Genomic DNA, 14,286 nt, shown 5'->3' on the forward strand with positions numbered 1-14,286 from the left:
AAAAAAAGGCAGTACCACAATTCCACTATCTATGGAAAGTTATTCTGAAATCTTACAACTCATTTAATTTCCATGTGAGAAAAGAAAAAGAAAGCCCTAATCTCACTATCCTTGGAATCTTTTTCTTTTTAATGATTTTAATTATATAAAAAAAAAAAACTCTATGGATGGCCATATATATTCTGCATGCATGAAAAATTAAAATGGGGTCAATTTTTTTACATTTTATGTATATAAATTGATAGTATGTTAATGTTATTTTTTGCCAATAACGGTATATTAATGTTATAGCCACATTTTTTTTTTTTTTTATAAAAGAGGGCCTCACAGCTTAAGAATAGAAAAAAAAAGGTTGGTGGTATTAAAATTTAAAATTTACACCTATCCATTGAATGCCATTTTAATAAGGTGATTATAAAAATCAATTGAATTAAAATTTGAAATCAATATAGGCACACTTTACTTTTAAATTCTAATAAAAAGAGGTGGTCTTAATAAAGTTGGTATTTCAATTTTAGAATTGTTAAAGGTATTACTAATTCTTTTAACAGGGTATGAAACTTTAGGCAACAAAAATAAAAAATAAACTCTTCTTAAAGTATGGAATGAAAATTAAATAAGTTCAAGTAAGAGATGGAATTTTTACATTTTATAAGAATCAGAAACGTATAAATTAATGTTTGAAGGTTGGTGGGCAAATACCAATCCAGATGACGCACCAAATTAAGCATGGGTGAGTTAGACCAACTTTGAATTAAACAGTATCATTTTCAGCCAAGAGTAAAGAATTCAGGATCTTAGAATTTACATACGTAACGAATATTAGACCTAAACACCAAATAGCGAAAACGAACACATAAATTTTGAGTGCATTAGTGTTTGTAATTTCAAGAACTGTTAAGACACCGTAGCTAGCACTTATAATTAGCCTTTCTATGCCTAAAAAAAAACAAAAACTCCTACTGCATATATATATATATATTATATGCACATAAAAATTCTCAATGATGAATAATAATATCTAATTCTCATCATATCATATCATATAGACACAACTAAGTGAAAAGAAAGGGCAAAAATTAGGTATGACTTAGGTGAGGGAACTAGTCCTTCACTGCCGATCTATTGCTTCCTACTGCATTTTTCTGTATTTTCAAAAAAATAGATATGAAACTAGCCAAATGCAAGAGAGAGGTAGCTAGAGTACTGGAGAAAAAGAGAGTGAAGGAGGTGCACATCATTTCGAGAATTTCGCCACATCGATAGATCAAGCCAGAAAGACCCAACATAGTAACATGCCTTGCACCCTCAAAACATGCCTAGTTTCCAGTCCCCACTTCTTTCGCCACGTGGAGCCACCTAACTCCCTAACCCACCGGCCCCTTTGCTTTTTTTTTTCTTTTTCCTTCGGTTCCTCTACATCATAAACACAGACATTCCCCCACCCCCCCTCACTACATTCGCTTGACACTTTGGCCATTGTACTGGTTTTTCTCACCAATCTAAAGCTTGGCTGAGAAAATGAAGGTAATTACAACATACCTATAAATTTGTTACTACTGCTTTTCAAGTAAGTAGAACTAAAACTTTGATTTCCTTTCTAATGGTTTCCTCTGGATTTTCGTGTTTGATGTTAACTTCTTTAATAGATCTTCAACTGGGTGCAGAGGAGGTTCCATCATAACGTCCTCAAAGGTTTCATTTCTTCGTAACATTTTTTTTTTCGTTAATTTTTCTAATTAACTTGATAAAATTTTCTTTTGGGAAATTTAAGAGTGTGACAAATTTCCATTCTACGGTGTGCATTCTATAAAATTGCTATATTGTAACGGCCTAACTTTGTATATATATATATATTATATACATATATATATATATATATCTTCTTTTGAGTATCTTGTTTATTTTTATATTATAATACTAGCAATATATTCTCTCTAGAACAGTGTTTTTCAATGGAGATTCGATGGTCAGGATAAAACTTCCTGTTTTGTGCGCGCAGATGGGCTGGCTCGAAATGTTAAGAAGACTGATTCCATTGCAATTGACACAAACACAAAAGCTTTACTCGAACAAGTAGCACTGGTTGACGTGCTTGATGGTTGGCGTGACGGTATTCTAACAATTGGTACCTTTGGGTTTGATCCTTTGAAATCCTTCGGTGAACAAAAAGACTACTTAGCCTTGGAAAGCGACGATGACGAAGAAGAGGGAGAAGCGGGGGAAGAACGGTACTCTGTTAACAATGATGATGAAGAAGAAGATGACGACGACGATTATGATAATAATAATAATAATAATATTGATGAAGAAGTGAACCCACTGATGTTCAGCACTTTCGACCACAGCTTCGAGAACGACGTTGAATCAAATGTTAATCACGCGAAATATGGAAAACCTGACATGATAATGATGTTTGATGGTGTTGCGGGGTCTACTGATCATGAAATTAAGTTTGACTTGGATGCCACTGAGGGCCATTCTGGAAAGCTAAGAAGAAGAACAACACTGGCAGACCTCTTCTCTGAGGACTCTGAAATGAAAAAGAAGCCGAGCCCTCTTGACCTGAAGTCAAATTATTGCAAAAAGGCATCTGTTCGTACAAAGAACGGGCTTTCTTTTGCAAAGAAACTCATTCCTCAAGTTGGAGAGGATTCTCGTCCCATCAAAATGCTACACCAAGTGAGTACTAAAAAGTTCGGCTTCTTTTCATGATAATCACACACCTATGTATTAATTTCATTTTAACGAAGGTTAAAGTTGGATTAAGATGTAAAATTAAGTACTCTGCGTAGTAAAAAAGGACAAATAAAGTTTGAATTCAATAATTATTTGCTACAAAAAAGGTGGTTATGAAACTGACCAATTTTCATACCTTTTTATAACGAAGCGCAAATATTGAGCAGAATTTAGTTGATTGAACTAATTTATGTGATTATTATTAGATGATGAGGAGGATGTTGAAAAGGAAGATCCATCCAGAGCTTGAAGGCAAGGGCAATAAATTGGACGGCCAGTGCAAGCCAAATGTAATCAATGTTCTTGGAAGCAAGAAACATGAAGCCGGTGAATCAGTTTCTCTGCTTCAATCTCCAGGTATAATTTCAAACATTTTAGAACTGTTTGTGCTTTAATCTTAACTTGTTAGATCCTCCCGTACATACAGTAAAACCCTTTTGTCGTACAAAATCTCAATAGTGTAAAGGGTCCAATATTCCCTTTTTTGGGCGGTACAAGATCAATGCTCAATTTTTTCTAAACCAACGACCATTTGGTTTAGTGGCAACAAAACCTTTGAAGATATATTACGACCCCAAAACTAAAACCCCCTATATTGAAGGATGAGCGATTGATCGAGTGCGGGGTATGGTTAAAACTTAAAAGAATAACTACCATTTTCTCGAGTTGTAGTAACATATAGATCATAGGAGAAAAAAATGGTAAAGTATTATAATTTGCAAAATACCCAAATCCTTATCAGGCTCGAACTTCCCCAATCATTGGGTATTTATCAACAAAACTTATAAAATAGTTTCCCTTCAATGACTAGATTTGATGTGACCTAGCTAATTAATCACATCGTACGTATTTCCTAGTGGCCCATTGTTTCACATTAGTAATAATTAAACAAGGTTAAATCCACAGGCCACAAATTATTTTTTACTTTTTGGGATGACCAAAATGCATGGCTCCAACTTGGGGGACTCATTTTTTTTGTCTGTGGGAACATGAGTAACCTCCGTCACACATTAAAAAACAACAGTGTCAATGTCCTAACAGTTGCCTTTCTATTCAGTCTTCCCATTCTTTCTTCTTGTATTACATGTGAGGATTGCAGCCAGTTCTTGTTGTACGTACTCCAGGGCATGGTTAGCTCAAGTTTGCATGGACAAGAGAGAAGCTGAATCTATTCCATGGATAGGGTAGTAATGATCGGGATATCGGGGCCCTTTAGAAAAATAACACAAAAGTATAAATCCAACAAGCAAACCGTCAAATTAATCCCAACGACTGTGCTGTTCTCCAATCGAGTCTAACTCTGGCCCCATGATAATCCCCTCACGGGGCTTCTATGTCTGCTGCTATAAGATTGGTAGGGACGAATTTCCATTATCCTTTAACCATCCTTCATTATTAGTATCACGTTGTTGACCAAGTAATTAATGAGTAGAGTATCAATATATATCCTTTTTTTAAGTAGTTCTTGCGATTGTTTTTGTAGACGAACTTGCTGATAAATATAATTTATCATTGTTGTTGCAGATGCTGCTACAGCTTGATCAGCTTTGAGTGTTGATGACCTAATCTGCTAGTTAATGTGTTCCCGTGTTGTTCTTAAATAATTTGTCTTTATTTCCTTTTTTTTTTTTTAATTTATGGACAATGTTACTTAATCAAGCTATTCATGTAAGTGGAATATGGAACCATGTGATTCTCTTTTAATTTTTCCTTTTATTGTACTTTGGATTTAGTATATGTTGGTTGTTTGATTGTCCCGGCATTGGCACAGGCGTTTGATTGTTCATGTTTTGACATCTTTATTTTAATATATAACAATCAGTTCAGCTACTAATAATTAATTATATATTGAAACTTTCAAGCAACAGTAAACGTGGTTTCATGTCATTATTCCCTTTTGTAATTTTTCTTTATTGTTTTGGCTTTAGTATATGTTCGTTGTTTGATTGTCGCAGTATTCTCATGCTTGGATTGTTCATGTTTTGGACATCTTGATTAATTAATTAATTAATTTACTAAAATTTCTATACAGTAATCACGTTCACTGCAATTTTTGTAGGTAAAATTATTAGACTCTGCTAACTCTAACTCTATTTTCGTAACAAAAAACCAAGGTTGTGTCTGTGATCATTATTGGTGATTCAATAACCAATAGAATTCATACTATGTTTAATTCCTTAAACATTTGTTCTCCTGTCTCATCAATCATCCATTCATTTTCCCAAATGATTGTTTGGTTTTTACTTTTTTTAAACAAACGATTCGGAAAGGAATTAATTTACGCAATTATATGAGGTTAGCCATCTCTTCAACCCTTATCTTGTTTTCTTTCTTCTTCCTTGCGCAATCTCAATATCTAAAGCGGCTATCATTGACACCTTATGTCTTCCGAATATGTCTTTTCTTTGAGTGTCTCCTTTATATATTGTAGCAATTAGATCTCATCCTCTAAAACAATCTTGTTAATGTTTGACCAAAAAATAAACTTACGAAATGTGTATGATTAGAAAATAAAAGAACCAGCGTTCATTGGATCCAATCATTTTGTTCCTATTAACTTGTTTTTATTCGAAGGTTCCTCGGGTCATAATTACTCAAGATCATCAAAGGGATATTTTCAATGGATTTTGCCAAGAATATGGTCGACTTAGATACAGTATATAATGCATATCCGAATTAATTAAGCATATTTATTACTTTGACTTGAGATTCATCAAACCTATCTCTTTCATCTATTTTCATTAGTATTTGCGGCCATTTGATTTGTATGTATCTTTTGCAGGATTGCATAAATTTATCGTTGAGGATTCCGCGGGTTTATGGATGCATGGTTTATATCCCCTTTTTACTTTTTCTAATTCAATCGGATATGTTGATATTCAATTAGGTTTCTGTTCACATCGAACAGTCAATTGCTCGGAGCCCACTTAATTACGAACGATGACTGAATTTTTTTACCAAAAACATATATATATATATATGTGTGTGTGTATATATATATATATATATATATTTATTTATATTTATACTTTGTTCCATCTTTATCTTGATGTCGGAAAAAATTAATTAGTTTGAGAGTAAATTATATTAGCATTATCTAATTAAATTGGAAATTAAAAAAAACAGAAATAAAAATTCCCCTGAACTTCTGTCATCTAGTTAGCATTCAAAGTGGAAGTGTAACTAGATATTTTATTTTTGAAGGTGAGTATTTGATTAATAACTTTTGAGGCATGGATTCTTCATTATTTTTCATCTTTCATCGTTGAATTTGAAAGAGATATTAGTAGGAATTTATCCAAAGAAAGAAACCAGGGTGGGTCTTATCCCATAGATGGAGGAATTTGTTGGAAAACTAGTAGATTGGACTTTGATGATTTGCCGATTGGTCTAGCAGGAAAAGGAAAGAAAGTGAGATGAATTGGAAGTACCTAAAGGTATATATGACTGGATTCATTAACCGAGTAAAAATATGTCTTGGAATTAATCAAATCATGGAATTGGTTACAGATGACATTTTTGATTTTATGTGAAGGTTGGATTAATTGCTAGCTTTTTCATGAATGAATGAATGGGAAGAGTGATTTCCAATGCTTTCTACGGAAACGACCACTTAGCTAGCGATTGGGCCAGTCGTTTCAAAAATCAAAACCACATCTGGGTCACTAATTGGCACTGCCTTGCTCTGGATAGCCCATTCAGCTTAATTAGTAGGCCTCAAAGACAATCACAAATCTAAACCTTCCAGCATGTTGTCTTGATGAAGGAGATGCTCATCCACCAACTCCTCCTTGCGCAACATTGTTGGGTTCAACCGCCCCTTTTGAGCTTTCAATAAAAAGGATAGCATCTTCATCTTGGGTTACTCTGAATGAGAGTGAATCCCTAAATTTCCAAAAAACCGAAAACCTAAGAGCCCTTTTCTCCTTCTTGAGAGTGAATCGAGGACAGTGATTGACCCCCCCTTTGGTTGGTGCTGTGTACCAGGGACCCGACCCGACTCAGCTCGGTTTGTTTGAGCTAAGCTTTTAGCTGCCTCGGTTTAAAATGCATGGTCTAGCCCAATCGTGCTCTTTATATCTTGGACTTCATTAACCAGGCTCAATCCTACAATGGTAACTAGATTGTGCTCTAAAACAAAGTCAAAAAAGTATTTTCATTGAAATCCAGGTCTTTTGCTGCCAATCTCTTGGTATTTTTATAATGCATATTATCTTAACTTCTCAAACTAAAAACTTAAAAAGACGTAAAATGTATAACTTTTACCTAAAGAAATAAAATATACGATTTGTATCTTAAGCTTTCAATTAATGTATTAGTTTAATCTAAATTTTAATATTATTTACTTAATTCACTTATATAATATTTAACTAGTATAATTTTGTTATATACATGTCTTTTGTTAAATAAATATGCTAAATATTTTGTTAAAATTTCATGTGGATATTATCATATAAAAGCCAATTGATAAATAATAATTGATCAATTTTAGTTAATTTTTTATGGTTTAGATAAATTAAAAATTTTAATTTATCTTGAAAAAATATGTTGATTGTATATATGATGAACACGTAATTTAATAATATTTGTCAAACAACACATATGTAAGTTGATATGATTCACAAGATTAAAGTTTGAATTAATATAATACATAATCTGAAATTTTAAAATGCAAATTATAGATTTTATTTCTTTAATTACCAATTTATATAATTTTTTCAAAATTCAAGTATCAAAAATATAATTAACTCTTTTTAAATTCATTTTTATCACCTTTCTTATTGTGACATTAGGGTTATTTTAAAAGGAGGCTTTGGTAAAAGATATATTAAACAACAAACTGATTAATAATATTGAATACCTTTAAAAAATTAATGTAACTTTTGAATTGATAACAACAAAGGCATATAAAATTCTGATGCAGCCAAAAATGAAGTCCTCCAATCATCATTCATCGTTATAATTTTGATCCTCAATATGAAATTAAATGATAAACAAACAATTAATTAGTCATATTAGATTCTTAATAATATAGTCATATCATCCTTTTTTTCAACTCATAACTTAATTTAATTAATATATACAATCACGTTTTAAGATGCAATATTTGATAGGATTGAAGGTCAAATTTCATTTTTATTGTTGATTTATTTATATGGAACGACATAAAATAAGTGCGATGTGCTTATTCAAAGAAACATGAATTTTTGGCATATGCCCTGTCTAGGTAGATATGAAACAGCAATTGAGTTGTTCAGCACCAACCAAGTTTACTAATTGTTAATAAGAGAAAAAATAAGTCAAAATTATATATTGAAGACTTATTATTCTTCTAGTTATTATTAATATTTTTTTCGAAAAGAGGTCTCGATCATGCGCAAGGGCTGCCAATACAAAGCATGCAAGTTGCTTTAGGTGTATTAAATTAAACTAAGAAGAAAAAAAAGTTATGTCTCGAATCAATCTTCAGAGTAAGAAGGAATATGAGCTCAAAACTTCTGCTCTAATTAAACTATGAAGAAAAAAAGACACGTACCTATCTTGCTAGGGGTGATCAAGTAAAGAAAGCATCCCTCCTTTATGCTATTTTAATATTTTCCCCTTTTCCTGCATTTATATTGACAAATGACAAGTTCAAGGGTGATCATATAGATGGCTCATAGATTTTTCAACCAAAATCTTGCTCTAGAATCCAAGTGAACCAATTTACAAGCATTCTGTCATCAGCTTATTTAAATATGTGACAATTAATTTTAGACTGATGATGAACAGATTATGTATTTAGTACTGGTCAAATCCTGAAAAATATAAATGCAATTTCAGTTGACTATGGAGCTACAAATATGAAAATTGATAGATACAGAAAAGAGGGCAGAGTGACTTGAGAGCTTTTTAATGGATTTTTCAGAGCAAATCTAGGTGTAGGACCCAAACTACTTCGCTCAATGCCTTCTGTTGTTCAACTTTTATCAGTCAAAGGCAGAACAATGGAAATGCTATCCATCAACAATTTGCGCATCATGGCCTAAACAATCCAAATATGTGGCTCTTGAAAGGACCCCGGATTCAAAGATGAACATATTCCTTCATCATTCAAAGATTCAAAATTGGAAAATAAACAATAGAAAGATGAATGAAATTCAAGAATCTTTCGACCTTCCTCCCCATTACATAAAGGCATCAAATCCAATCATCTTTTAGGTTTTTAAGCCAAGTGGGTTAGGCCTTAACATCCCACTAGTATATAGATTTTTTACTCAATTTGTTAATATTAAAATCTAAACAATGGGTTCTTCTTCATTCATTTGTTGCTAGGGTTAGTGTTCATGCATTATATTATTCAACTAAAAAGGTTGGTGCGAAATTCAATATATACCTAGTTTAGGCACACTTGCTTTTGATTTCCAGGTATTGATCAACAGGAAGTTGGTAGACCTTTCCCCCAATGTCTTCTTATGATTCATGGGAGAGAGTCTAAGCTTGTTTTTTGTCAAAAGATGATGTAAAATGAAGGCATAGTTTCAAGTCGGACTTGGGACTGAGTAGGCACAAAATCTACGCTACAGATGATGTAACAGACATAACCTCATGTCAGTTTGACTGCAACATAAAGAAAAAAAAATGCAGATAATCATGATTAAACAAATCTCTTGTCTATTTATAAACCTTAATCGAGGAAAAGCTGTTCAACTGGAGCAGGTTTTTCCACGCCAAAGACGAAAACAGTAAAGAGAAAAAAGGAGGAAAACAATGGAAAGTTGAAACGCTTTTTCTTGCAATAAGCACCTCCCCCGAAATGTGGTGAGTACTCCAAACATTTTAAGCAACAACCATGGAAAATGGCGACAAAGGTGATGGATATGGCTCTGTATCCATTGCCAATTTGCTAGTAGTTTAGTTTTAGTCTTAAGTGCGTCTAATCAGACAAAATTACAGATAATTGACCAACAACCACGTGATTTGACGGAATTTTTAATTTTTAATTTTCGTGACTAAAGTTTAATCTTTGATAACCTCAAATAATAATAATAAAAAAACCTGTAAATGTGGCAAAGTATCCTTTGGTTCCAATAAATCAAAGTAACCATAGGATCTGCCTCTAATGAAAATGCAGACCAAGGAGAAGAAGAAGCACCATATCCTTCCACCATTAAAAAAAGAAGCATATTCTTTAAAGCCTTGGGGCTGAACCTATAAGCAGTGAGTTGCACTAACTAGATTTTTGAGCGATATGGAAATTATATAATGTAATATTTAATTATTCAAGAAAAGGTTTATTGTTCTTAGGAATAGAAAATTTATATAGAAGTACATTTAAGTTTCTTTTTCACAAGATTATACTTTTTGTTTTAAAAAAATGCCGTGAATTAGTCTTGGATTTGAATTCATAAGGTCTTTGTATTCAAGAAAAGAAAAAAAAAAACATTTTTTCTGCCAAAGAAAAGAAAAATTACCTTGGAGCTAGAAATATTGATTATTTCTGGTCTCCAATCATATAAATTAATACCTTCAATAAATAGTATTAGTAAATAAGAAGTTGCATGTTCTGTTTTAAGGTTGGAAAATTAAAATTTTTTTGGTCAAAACACAATCTGACATTTTGCGTTTCCAAATTTCAATTTGAATTTCAAAGAACCATTCAAAGCGCTAACTAATATTTAATTACAGTATGTCTTGTTATCGATATGTATAACATTAAATAAAAAGAAAAAAGAAAAAAGGAAAGGAAAGGAATATTTGAAATGCCCTGATCTAAAAACAAATCTTTACATTACATGACATCAATGCAAAGTATACCCATGCTTTGATTCTCTAACAGCGTCTACTGATTGATAGAGATCAATGATCAGTAATTGATTCCCATATATATTTACCAATATAATATATATAGTGTTCAGATATTTCCTTTACCTTTCTTTCTTTCCTTCTTTTTTTTCTTATTAATTCTTGTCATGAAAAAGGCTTGAAGAAGATTAGTGTAGATGTAGATAGAATAAAATATTCGCCAAAACTGCAGATTCCTCCCACCCTCACCCACTTCTTCCCCTCGTGCTCCCATGAGAGAATTTTATAGGACTCACCCATCAGAAATGATATGTATATAGTAAAAAATTCATATCACAGCCACTCAATGTTGTTGTCTTACCACACACGAAAGGAAATTTCTTTCCATAGCAACAGTTTGTCGGTATGGATTTGTAATTGGAGAAAAAAAAAAGATTCAAAGTTCAAACACTCGTGCTAACTGGCTTGCAACATCATTAAATTTCCAAGCAGTCCAGTAATTTGTCTGTCTCTCCATGACAGCAGTCGCTTTGAAAGCCCGCCAGACAGTGGCATCTTGGTAAAGATTCGGGGTCTCCCTGATTTGTTGATCAGACATAAAATAAAAAGACATATGTTCTTGGTTTTGTCTTTGTGAGACTTGGGCAGAGACTAAAATAAAAACCAAATCATGTGGAAGCTTCTTTGTAGCTTTGTTTGGTTTAATTTTTCTCACCTATAAGGGCAACAAGCAGAATAGGTATATATGATTTGGTTTATGGTCTTCACTTTAATATATTCAAAGGAGCTTTGGTGGGAGATATGAAGCTTACTTTTTCTGATTTAGAACTGTATGTGCTTCCCCTTAATCATGCCTAAAAAGTAGTCTATATTTTTCTTTTGGATATATAATTAACATATTGTTTGGATCGAAACCATATTTTTTAAAATTTGTAATAAAACAAATGTAAATAAAAATTAAACACACAAGAGTTAAAATGATTCACTTTTAAATTAGAGTTACATTCATTTTGCAACTATTTTACTATGAAAAAAAAATTACACTTACAATGATAATTTCTTATACGAGCAATTGTTTAAATGAAAGTATGATTAAAACAATCAATTAGTTATATGTGTAAAAAACTCAAAATACACTTAAAATTGTAAAATATAAAATTAAGTCAATCCATGTATTTGTTCTAAGTAAAAACAACCAACATTAAAATAATAATAATTAAATTTCACACAACTTAACACACATAATACATATATATATATATATATTCCCATTTTTTAAAGTTACAAAGTATACATAATACATATATATATATATTTTTTTTTAAGTTTCAATGGATTTCCTTTTTTTTTTTTTTTTTTGATAACAATTATGTTCAATGAGTCCCTCGTGATTTTTCTTATGAGGTAATGGCACACTCAGCGGGAAATTGCTAAAATTTCGATCAATCCAAACTTCATTCTCTTGAATACATTAAAGAAACCTTTTAGATTGTAGGTTCATCTGCCTTTTGTATTTTATATAAATATATATAATTTTATAGCATGATTTCAATATTCAAATTTTTTTATCTACAAGATTTGAAAAGAGGAGATGATTACTTGGTTCAAACCCAAATTTTCATGCCTTCTTTAATGTTTCTTGACCAAAAAATTTAAAATCTAAATGAATGATGAGTTCATGCATTAAAGATAAGTTACAATAGTTCTTAAACCCTTTACATTTCATATGTATGAGTCCTATTTTGTCTTCTCTTCAATTTTGTATTTGATTTTCTCTTATTATCAGTGATATGATCACTTTTATCAAAATTGATCATGCATGACCTGGCATTTATATGCTGGTTTACTTATTAAATTGTATTTACAATGCTATTCTAGTTACTTCCATGAAAAGAAAATTAGTTGTTGCAACATACATAATCCTACTTGTAGTTAACCAACTTTTCCTTAAAAACATAATTTTTATATTCAAAATGACTACTAACTCCTAATTGCATGCCACTAATCAAAATTTCAATGTGTTCAATTGACAACAAGTAATAAATAATATTATTTGTATTGAACTCCGAATTAAGGTAAGGATATTGAAATTACAAGAGAAGGAGAGTGATTAAAAGTAAAAGTAAAAAATACTCTTTGTATTTGCATTTTAATACTCATATTAAAAGGTTAAAAAAAAATTAGATTGAATTATATAATAATTGGATGACTTTATTTATAAGTGAAAAGTGAAAAATTTGTGAGAGTAAAATAGTAATATAATAGAGCTGATGTGATATTATAAATCTCAGATCGATTTAAAAATTAAAAATATTATTAACTATTTATTGATAGTTTTTAATATAAAAAAAATTAATTTATCTTTTAAATTTAAAAATATCTCTAACAAATATTTAAGACATTAAATTAATTTAAGTTTCTCTCAACTAATCTCTATTTTTGTTTCCTTTTTTAACCTTAAATTCTTAATAAACCCAATCTACTTGGTTCAAAGAACCTCGTCCATTGTCTTGAAAAAACACACATGATGAATGAAGATTACATTTATATTGACCAAGGTTTGGTCTTTGGTCTTGGTCTTGGTCTTGGTCTTGCCCTTTCCAATTCTAAAATCTCCAAAATTTTGACTACCTTGTTGCTTTCAGGCCAGCATGATCAACGGTCAGGGATTGCTCATGACACAACTTCACAATCGAAGCCGTTCAACGACTACCAAGGAGCTCTAACACGTCGACAGATATGGGTCCCTGTTTACTCAGCTTTCCGTTTTCGCTGTCCGGAGGCCACAGCAAATCATACCAAGTGTGACGGTCTAAATTTTTCTTGACAATTATATCCATATATTTTAGCCACATGGGCCTCATAATTGCAAACAAAGCATGGGCATTAGAAGGAATTCGCCATTAGTTTTTATCCCACATGAAGGCCACGTGTGACGGGTGAGAATTGAAAAGAGCCTGAAACTTCGTTACGCGAGTTACAGGAGTTGTCACCATCGTGTACTTAGGCATTGCATGCAACGGACACGTGTCCAGAGGGAGGCAATGCTCCATATACGGTTTTGGCTTTTTTCGAAAGGGATTTAGATATGGCGTATTAAAGCATGCTGGGTGTCTTTTTTTTGCGCCTAATGGAATTGTATGGGGAAAGACGGCATGGGTCCATGGGCCTCATGTGCAGCCGTACCTAAGCCGCCCGACAATATCCGTCAACCCGACGCTCTCGTGTCATTCCTTGGAAACCCTGAAATTTTTTAACGCGGCCCCCCCCTCCCCATGTTAACTTGTCCGAGGAAGTTGTCTTCTCCACTCGCCATTCTTCACGCTCCTCCCTCACACCTACTCAGTAGCCTCGTAGGCTTGTGGATCAACCAAAAGTTCTCAAATTTAATTTCAAAGGCAAGTTTTAAAAATATACTTAATTCATTAATTTTTTTTTGACTAAATAATCAACTTAGGATCGTACGATTAGTTATTAGGCGTTTATTTCAATTAAAAATGTTATTTTTAATTTAATTCAAATAAATATTAAACATTTATAAATATATTCAAAATAAAACTTTTAATGGTAGTAAATTGTACATGCCTTTTAAAAGATTGAAATATATTAAAAAGGTCAAATGTGAAGCTGAGACAAATTAAAAAAAAAAAAAGGTAAAATAATATTTTTCAATGTTGAACTAAAGTTCAAAAAAAAAAAAAAACAATGTTTCTTTTTGGCTTCTTCTTTATTAACACAAACACAGTAATAACAACTAAAATC

At 31.9% G+C, this 14,286-nt stretch overlaps 1 protein-coding gene across 1 annotated transcript; it reads left to right on the top strand.

Moving 5' to 3' along the window:
* The first annotated feature begins 1,430 nt into the window (after positions 1–1,430).
* On the top strand, positions 1,431–4,341 carry LOC111305979 (NAD-dependent protein deacetylase HST1-like protein). The gene is made up of 5 exons (XM_022903865.2): positions 1,431–1,527; positions 1,650–1,695; positions 2,003–2,682; positions 2,946–3,096; positions 4,264–4,341. The coding sequence occupies exons 1-5, from the start codon at positions 1,522–1,524 to the stop codon at positions 4,278–4,280; spliced, it is 900 nt and encodes a 299-aa protein (XP_022759600.1). The 5' UTR covers positions 1,431–1,521; the 3' UTR covers positions 4,281–4,341.
* Positions 4,342–14,286: the final 9,945 nt, after the last annotated feature.

This window comes from Durio zibethinus, chromosome 21 (assembly GCF_047325235.1).
Source record: "Durio zibethinus cultivar Kanyao isolate XHJ-2024 chromosome 21, ASM4732523v1, whole genome shotgun sequence".
NCBI classification, from domain to species: Eukaryota; Viridiplantae; Streptophyta; class Magnoliopsida; order Malvales; family Malvaceae; genus Durio; species Durio zibethinus.

Bases quoted from the DNA above. Each gene is read 5' to 3' on its own strand.
- LOC111305979 (XM_022903865.2), top strand. The intron at 1,696-2,002 runs GTTTCATTTCTT...TTGTGCGCGCAG, and splicing joins CCATCATAACGTCCTCAAAG to ATGGGCTGGCTCGAAATGTT. The intron at 2,683-2,945 runs GTGAGTACTAAA...GATTATTATTAG, and splicing joins CCATCAAAATGCTACACCAA to ATGATGAGGAGGATGTTGAA.